Genomic DNA, 8500 nt, shown 5'->3' on the forward strand with positions numbered 1-8500 from the left:
CGGCCTCGCAGCGGCCCCGCGCGGAGAGTGGCGGCGGGAAGGCGGGCGCCCCAGCGGCTCCCCTCCGGGCCGAGGCCCGTCGCGGGGGCTGCGCGGAGGACGCCTGGCCGCCCGCCTGGCCGCCGGCCCACCGAGCCCCTCGCCGGCGCCTGGCCCTGCGCTCACCGTGCGCGGCGCTGCCGCTCGCCGCCTCCTCGACCGCCGCCTCAAGGCCCGGCCCTGCGAGCTGCGCCGGACGCCGCCATTACCCGCCCCACAATGCCCCGCGCCGGCAGCCGCGGCGCCTCCCCGTCAACTGTAGAGTAGCCATCCATAGCTCGCACAGCGCTACTCCGGGAACGACCGTTTCCTGGGGCGGAGGCGGGACTTCCTGGTTGCTATGCCTCCGGGGAACCGCGATGGCGCCTGGGGCTTTCCAATTGGCCGCCGGCCGGCGACGTTCCCCGGCCCCGCGCTCCGGCCGAGCCCGGCGCGCGCGGGCGGGCCGCCCCTGGCTCGCTCGGGACGGCTCCGCCGATGCCGGCGCGGGAGCCGCTGCGGGGGCGCCCCCTGCGCTGGCCACGCCGGGCGCCGCGAAGCGCCAGCCGGGCCGCCCGGGCTCGGGAGCGGCGCCCGCCCTTTGCTGCGGGCCGCGGGCCTCGCAGGAAGGCGAAGGAGGCCGGCTAGCGCGGAGCCCGCCGCCCGCGTTTTACTCGCCGCTTACCGTGAGGAGGCAAACTTGAGTGCCCACAACTCGGGAGAACGCGCTGCTCCAGAGGAAGGGACTGCTCAAGTGTGAGGTGTAATGTCACCGTAGAGCTTTGCAGCAGTTATGCGTTGACTCTTATTGCTCGCATGAAATACAACGAGCCATTGGCCTCCACTTTAACCCACACACAGAGTTGATTCTTCAAGTACACCAGTCACTAGGAGAACAGACTTTTAATGGGTTGACAATGCATGTTAAGACCAGATGACAAAAAGAGAGCATGATTTTGGCTTGACAGACACGGTAGGTAGTTCACTGCAATTGCCTTGGTCATTTAGCCCAGAGTGCAGACCTGAGACAGAAGAGCCAATAAAGGGAAATGAACTGGGTTGGCTCAGTACCAATTTATGATCCCTCTGATACATTGCACTAATTTTACCAAATCCACATGGACTCCCTACAGGGAAGTAGTACAGGTCTTGTCGTGACTGAGAATGCCAGCAGCATACCAGATGTCCTCACTGGGATCCTGCACCACAAAAGCCCCACCTACATCACCATAGCAAGTATCTTCCCGCAGCTCGCTCATGCCCACGCGGCAGTTGCTGAGCAGTGGCTTAACATAATGAGTGCTGCAGGGAGCACAGCATACACTGCAGTTGCCTGTGTCCGCCACTGGCAGTTGCATGAACCGCAGGTGCTCTGGATGGGTATATAAGACATTAGGGTCAGATATAAAGCCCACACGTCCTGGGTGGACATAGTTCCTCTGGGAGAGGCAGATAGGCATCACAGCGCCCCATGGGAAACCTTGTGCTGAAGACGCAAGAGCACCAGGTCCTCCTCCTCTGGGAAGCCAGGGTGCAGGATGATGCGCTCCACGGGACCAGTGGCCTGTCCATCACCCAAGAAAAGCCGCAGGGTGGGTGTAATGTCCGTGGGCAAGAGCCACTGGTCACTGATCAGCGTGGCACCGACAATGCAATTGTGCTGGAGCTGTAGCTTGCCTTGCCATGGAAAGCTATTCTTGGCATCCATGAATCCTCCGATGATCCGCTGCAAGGACCTGGCTGGTGATTTCGGTCTTCCGCATGCTGTGGTGGGTGGGGCAGAGGGGCAGTGCCACAGTCACGAATGGGAGCCTGTCCCTTTGGGGAGGCGGCGGCTGCCCTCTGACCCACCCTGCTCCCAGAGCTTGTTCCCCCATTAGACTGCAGTAACAACAGAGCAGGATGAGAGGAAAGGCTTGGCCAGAACAGCATCCTTTCCCTCCATGCCATTCTTAACACATTATTCTTTAGATTAATGTGCAATGTGGGTGTGATTGTGGCTTTGGCCAGGTCTGTCAGCACCCTGCATCCTCACACAGTGCCAGGCCAGGTTGAAAACTCGTACCCCACCCTCCGTTCTTCGCTAGCATGTGTGCCACGAACCCCCTGCCATGATTGCGATGAGCAGCCAGCAAAGGATGAGGTGGGGTCCGGGCACTGCCTCAGACGGGGTGACCCTTTCCTCAAATGCTTCCCTTTGCTCACACATTGGCTTCGTCCTCAGCAAGCCAGATTTTTTTCTCCTGGCCCAGCAATATACAGCACTGAATGGGATTTCCCACACCCACCTCCACGTGGCATAATGTCAACACCTGCTGTCAATATTTGCTCATTCTCTGCCAGGAACACAGAGACCTTGGCAACAAAGTTCCCGGAAGACAAAGGGAAAGACAAAGCCCTCCCTCCCCACCGCCTAGCCAGCAGGGCAGTGGTCTCAGGTGACAGAGCAGATGCTCCCGTGCTTGATGGCAAAGTGAAAGGAGGGGGCAACGTCCCACCGGACTGCAAGCAACGCACACACCAGATGCTGCCGAGCCCCTCGGACTGTCCAGGGAGCCGACATCTCCGCCTGTGAGTCTCCACTATCACAACATGTGCACACCAGGAGTCCTCAGAAGCAGTGGTCCGCCCCTATGGCATCTCGAATATTTCGAAAACCCTGCTCCCTGTATAAAGTAAAAAGCACCGTGGTAGAACCCTCCCACTGAACAATGTTAACCCCCCACCCCACTTCCTGGACCCTCCGTCACTCCTCCTGCGGTTTGTGGGGATGCAAGTTTCCCTCCATGCACATGCACACCACCCAACCTACCGAAGGGAGCCAGGCACGGCCCTTTTTCCCAACTCTTCCGGGTAAGAAGGATATTTGTGCCCCAAAAATTCATTGCAGGAAATCTAGGAGGGCTTGATCCAGCTACAACCAGTCAAATTTGCTTTGTACATCTGTTTACAAGAGTGTCACCGTTTAGGTCAGTGGTGGTGAACCTATGGCATGTGTGCCACAGCGGGCACACAGAACCCTCTCTGTCGGTAGAAGAGCCAAGTCGCCCCAGCATCGCCCCAGCAGCCAAGCATCGGGTAACAGCACGCATAGAGGCCGTGCGCATGCTCGGAAAGGAGTAGCGGCACCAGGCAATGACAACACAAGCCACAACTCATTAGATACAACTCGACCGAGCTTTCGCATGGCTGGTCAGGGCATTGCCAGGGAACGCTTGGATTGGCTGTGCGTTGTTTTTTCTAAACTAAACCTCAGTTTTCAGGTTTTATTGCAATGTTGGCACTTTGCGATAAATAAGTGGGTTTTGGGTTGCAGTTGGGGCACTCGGTCTCTAAAAGGTTCGCCATCACTGAGTTAGGGTTAGAAAAAGGAGGTGTCCTGGTACGATTTTGATGCTCGGAATGTGCTTAGAATGGGTAGAAAAGATGAGCAGTGCAGAAAAAACTACTCAAGAAGGCTTTAGCAAAATCGCCCCCATTTCACTGGACCTTTACCCCACCATTAGGGTTAGGGGTGTACACCAGGGTAGGGTTAGGGTTAGAAAAACGAGGTGTCCTGGCATGGTTTTCATGGTTGGAATGTGTTTAGAAGGGCAGAAATGTTGAGCAGTGCAGAAAAAGCTACTCAAGAAGGCTTTTTCAAAATTGTCCTCTTTCCCCTGGAACTTTACTCCTATATTAGGGTTAGGGGTGTGCAGCAGGGTAGGGTTAAGGTTAGAAAAATGAGGTGTCCGGGAAATATTCTGACTGTCAGAACGTGTTTAGAATGGGCAGAAATGTTGAGCTGGGCAGAAAAACCTATGCAAGAAGTCTTTTTCAAAATCGCTCACTTATTGCTGGGACTTTACCCTTCCATTAGGGTTAGGGGTGTGCACCAGTGTAGGGTTAGGGTTAGAAAAACGAGGTGTCCTGGAATGGTTTTAACGGTCGGAAAGTGTTTAGAATGGGCAGAAATGGTGAGCTGGGCAGAAAAACCTACGCAAGAAGTCTTTTTCAAAATCGCCCTCTTTTCACTGGAACTTTACTCCTACGTTAGTGTTAGGGGTGTGCACCAGGGTAGGGTTAGGGTTAGAAAAATGAGGTGCCCTGATATGATTTTGATGGTCAGAACGTGTTTCGTATGGGCAGAAATGGTGATCTGGGCAGAGAAACCTACTCAAGGAAGGCTTTTTAAAACCGCCCACTTATCGCTGGGACTTTACCTTTCCATTAGGGTTAGGGGTGTGCACCAGTGTAGGGTTAGGGTTAGAAAAACGAGGTGTCCTGGAACAATTTTGATGGTTGGAACGTGTTTAGAATAGGCAGAAACGTTGAGCTGGGCAGAAATACCTACTCAAAAAGGCTTTTGCAAAATCAGCCTCTTTTCAATAGAACTTTACCCCTATATTAGGGTTAGGAGTGTGTACCAGGGTACAGTCAGGCCAGTGGTGAACCCACGGCTCGCGTGCCACAGTGGACACACAGAGCCCTCTGTGTCAGAACGTGAACCAAGTCACCCCAGAATTGCCACAGAAGCCGAGCCTCGGATAACAGCGTAGACAGGGCCCATGCGCATGTTTAGAAAGGATTAGTGGCACCAGGCAATGACATCAGAAGCCATGACTCATGAGATGCAACTCGTTCGAGCTTTCTCGTGGCTGGTCAGTGCACTGCCAAGGATATATATATTTGTTTGGACTGGCTACGTGTTGCTCTTTCTAAACTAAAACCTCAGATTTCATGTTTTATTGTAGTGTTGGCGCTTTGGGATAAATAAGTGGCTTTTGGGTTGCAGTTTTGGCACTCGGTCTCTGAAAAGTTCGCCATATAGGTGAATAAAATTAAAACCAGGGTCTCCATCGCCAGTTTTGGTGGGGAAGATCAGGCAGACAGGAAAGACTATGGGCTGGTTTTGGTGGAGCTGGCAAACATATGGCAGGACATCCAAACCCACTAAGCAGATGACCACTGCCCAGAGAAATGGAGGCCAAGGTGGCCAATTGCAGGTGGTGGGGATTGCCCAGAACTGTGGCTCCTGTATCAGGGCTGGTTCTGGGACAGAGAAGGCAGAATGACAAGCTGAAGCAGCACGTGATTCTGCCTGATCAGGAAACGTGGACCAGGCCAGACAAGCAGGAACACCAGGAATGGCAGCCAGCCCTGAGAACGAATGTGGCACATGAAGGGCAGGGAGTGGGAGGGACTCTTTCTCGAGCTCCAGCAGAAGCCTGGCACAAGGCTGTGGGAAGGTCCAAGATGGAGAGTGGCCTCCCCATGACCCAAGGGGTTCCCTGGCCTGCCCAGCACTCTCTCCAGCTAGCCCCATTCTGCTGAGCTCTGTCCCCGGCACGAGCTTTGCAAAGCACGGCTGGCATGAGAGCCAGGCTGCGCAGCCACTCCACTCACCTCAAGAGCAGTTCAAGCTCCCGCTTCACCGCGCCCACCACGGGCGGTCCACCGTAGGTGAGGGCTGTGTACACCTGCACCAAGGAGGCGCCCGCACGGATCTTCTCCAAGGCATCTCTCCCGCTGCAGACCCCACCCACGCCAATGATGGGTATCCGTCCTGGGGGCAAGAGGGGACCATGCACAGGAGGGGCCCCGGCAACGCCACCCGCTGCGCCCCCTCACCCCCTGGTGCCGCCCCATTACCTTGGGTAAGAGAGTACATCTCACTGACGGTCTGCGTAGAGAGCTGGCGAAGGGGAGCACCACTCAGTCCCCCTACTTCCCCCCGGAATGCCCCCCGGAGGGTGCTGGGGCGGCTCACAGTTGTGTTGGCAATGACCAGCCCATCCACGCCTAGCTGGAAAAACAGAGCCGCTGCTACAACGAAGGCCATGTGCAGGCTCTGCCTCCCCACAGCGTCCCCCAAGCCAGCAAGCCGGCCTTCCTGCCCCGAGCCCTGGGAGAAGTCGGCTGACCCGGCTCAGCCCTGCTGGCAATGCGGGGGCAACGGTGGGGGAGACTGCCACTGCAGTGGGGACCAGGTGACTGTCCTGCTGCCACTCCCTCCCCATGAGCAGTGCTGGCCAGCGACTCAGTCAGCCATGCCTGGGAGGCCGCCGCCCCCTTCAGTACCTCGCACACGACACTGGCAATGTCCCGCTTGTCTTGGGCCGTAAGGTCTGGCGCAATCTTCACCAGCACAGCTGGCTTGCGCTCAACCGCCAGGGCGTCCCTCTCAGCGAGCACCTGAAAGGAAGGTGCATCCAGCTGTGACCACACTCGCAGTGCGCAGAAGGGCACGCGCCTCAGGCTGCCCCCGAAGCACCCGGCGGGGAAGGTTTCCACAGAGCAGGTGTGGAAGCCCGGGCAGGAGCAACCTCCAGCGGGTCTGCCACTGCGGCCGCCACACAGGCCTTCTAGGCAGACCGAAGAGAAAGCCACGCCAGCATGGAGGTGGGCCCACAACACACCCAGCAGCAGCAGGCTTGCTTTGCTGGCACTACACCACAACCCAGCTGCCTGCGAGCACTTGCGCTTCACGAAGATTAGACCAAAGCAAAGAAAGGCCTGCTCTTGGCCCATGGAGTTGGCACCAAGAGCTGGGGGGTGAGGGCGTGCAGATGGGAGCGTAGAAGCTGGGCGGCTGCTGCCCGCCCAACAGCCGGGAGGACGACCAGGAGCTCAGGCGGATTCCCAGAGCAAGATACCCACCTTGGCCAGCAGGAGTCGCAGCTCCGCTTTGCCTTGCAAGGTCCGCAGCCCCAGCGTGTTGGGACTGGACACGTTCACCACCACGTAATCGGCCAGGGGGCCCAGCACCCGCACTCCAGCCACATAGTCGGCTGTGGCATCCCCAGAGGCTTTGTTCTTGCCCAAGTTGATTCCAAGAGGCCTGCCCGCTAGGAAGACACACACACGTGGCAACAGCTCAGAAAGGCTGGCTGAGTGGAGCGGGGCCCTGTGGAGCCACACCGAGGCCTCCCAGGGACAGCTGAAAGGCAGGCCTAACACTACAGTGGGAGTCATGTAGCATTCAGTTTGGTATTGTCAGTGATGCTGTGGATGCCCAGATAAGAGATCCGGGTAGGCTCTAACAGGTCTCCCTTGGCCCCAAGCAGCTGGCTGGGACCTGTGCCCCAGGCCTCTCCTTGCCAGAAAGTCTACTCTCAGATGCCCAGGCTCCTGAAAAGTCTCAGTGCAGACGAGGAGAGGACAGCAACATGTGATTGCCCCCAGCAACTACCACAAAAATGGCAGGCCCCAGGAGGGGGCAGGGATCCCCATGACTTAATAGTGGGGGGAACACAACACACCTCACCTTCACTTAGCAGGCGTTGAGCTTCTTTTCGGGCCCGAAGCCTCTGTTCCACTGCCATATGTCCATGACTGTTGAAGCCATACCTGTATGTTGGTAGAAAAGCACCAATCAATGTGGAAATGCACACCCCTCTGCAGGTCTTAATTTCTTCTTCTCTATCCCTTCTTCTACCTCCATTGCAAAAAAGGCTACCAAAAAGCTCCCACCCCACTCTCTGCTCCTAGCCCTGGCTTCCCACCTGTTAATGATAGCCTGGTCCTCTGGCAGTCGGAAGACCCGGGGTCTGGGATTCCCCTCCTGGGGCTCAGGGGTGACACTCCCCACCTCCACAAAGCCAAAGCCCATCTTGAAGAGACCATCCACAGCCTCTCCATGTTTGTCAAAGCCAGCAGCCAAGCCCAGCGGGTTCTGGAATCGGCGCCCAAAGACTTCCACTTCCTTAGAAAAAATCTGGTAAGTACCTCATCGCCAACACAGAGAAAAATCAACACAGCACCAGAAAGGACAGGCAAGATTCCATCCTACCCAGTGCTGAGAAGGAATGCACAAATTAGGCACAGAGGAGCCCACCGGAAGGCGCTCTACCCTGATGACTCAAACTCAGGCTAGTGCCCCAGGCCTCCATCCCCAGCTTTTACTCACCAAGGCCTCGGAGTCAGCCTGGCTGCAACGTGGCAGGAGCCCCAGTGCGACAAAACGCACCGCCAGCGTGTGGGCAGTCTCTGGGCCCACCAGACGTTGCAGGACAGGCATCAGGCACTTAGCATAGAAGCTCTCGTCTCCCTTGGCCACCAGGCATGAGGCGAAGATCAGGCTGCCGCTGCCCAGGACCACGGTCGCCTCTCTGAGGCGACGCTGGGGGAGAAAGAGACACGCGCGCCCCTGAGTCCTGCGCGAAAAGGCGCTTCCACAGCCGCACGCCCGTCTCCGCGACCCAGGCAGGAATCCCCGCGCTCCGAAAGCCGCCCGCCCGCCCGCAGCGGCGCCGCGGCTGCTGCTCCCACCTGCCCGCGGCGCTCGCCCCAGACGCCTCGCCGCCGAAATGGCCCGCGGGCGGGCAGGAGCGGGCTGCGAGCGGCCGCTCAGTCCTCGGAGCACCTCCGCCCGGGCGACCAGACTGCGGGCGGGAGGCCGGTCTACGCCGGGAGCGCCCTCCGGAGGTCCCGCGGCGCCCTGGCCCGGCCACCCGGCGGAGCCCGCCTTACCCACAGCAACGCGCCGGCCATGGCGAGGGAG

The 8500-nt window shown here is 57.9% G+C and overlaps 3 protein-coding genes across 4 annotated transcripts in view; all 3 read right to left on the reverse strand.

Moving 5' to 3' along the window:
• Positions 1-267, reverse strand: part of DHX38 (DEAH-box helicase 38) — an 11363-nt gene extending 11096 nt beyond the window's left edge. The window contains exon 1 of the mRNA XM_044427898.1: positions 166-267. The gene's annotated coding sequence lies outside the window, so the exon portion shown is untranslated. The remainder of the gene's footprint in view (positions 1-165) is intronic.
• Positions 268-902: 635 nt separating this feature from the next.
• Positions 903-1813, reverse strand: LOC123022407 (haptoglobin-related protein-like; the record flags this gene model as incomplete). The annotated part of the gene is given in 2 exon segments (XM_044428107.1): positions 903-1486; positions 1489-1813. Coding segments are annotated over 2 exon segments (729 nt in total), but the record flags the coding sequence as incomplete, so codon positions are not given.
• On the reverse strand, positions 903-8500 carry DHODH (dihydroorotate dehydrogenase (quinone)). 2 transcript variants are annotated; one of them, XR_006414508.1, is made up of 10 exons: positions 8470-8500; positions 7907-8119; positions 7503-7702; positions 7265-7347; positions 6658-6845; positions 6079-6192; positions 5650-5803; positions 5404-5563; positions 2540-2684; positions 903-1782 (listed from the first exon to the last, which is right to left on the reverse strand). XR_006414508.1 is itself a non-coding variant. In XM_044427961.1 (9 exons), the coding sequence occupies exons 1-9, from the start codon at positions 8488-8490 to the stop codon at positions 2630-2632; spliced, it is 1188 nt and encodes a 395-aa protein (XP_044283896.1). In that variant the 5' UTR covers positions 8491-8500; the 3' UTR covers positions 903-2629. The 2 variants fall into 2 exon arrangements, 1 of the variants encoding a protein (XP_044283896.1); XM_044427961.1 differs by having other exon boundaries at positions 903-2684.

This window comes from Varanus komodoensis, unplaced genomic scaffold, assembly GCF_004798865.1.
Source record: "Varanus komodoensis strain SLA01 unplaced genomic scaffold, ASM479886v1 scaffold19, whole genome shotgun sequence".
Taxonomy (NCBI): Eukaryota; Metazoa; Chordata; class Lepidosauria; order Squamata; family Varanidae; genus Varanus; species Varanus komodoensis.

Excerpts from the sequence above, each read along its gene's own strand:
- DHODH (XM_044427961.1), bottom strand. The coding sequence starts at position 8,490 with ATGGCCGGCGCGTTGCTGTGG. Across the intron at positions 6,193-6,657 it reads TGCGACTCCTGCTGGCCAAG|GTGCTCGCTGAGAGGGACGC; the intron begins GTGGGTATCTTG and ends CCTTCCTTTCAG. Across the intron at positions 5,804-6,078 it reads TTGCCAGTGTCGTGTGCGAG|CTAGGCGTGGATGGGCTGGT; the intron begins GTACTGAAGGGG and ends CTGTTTTTCCAG.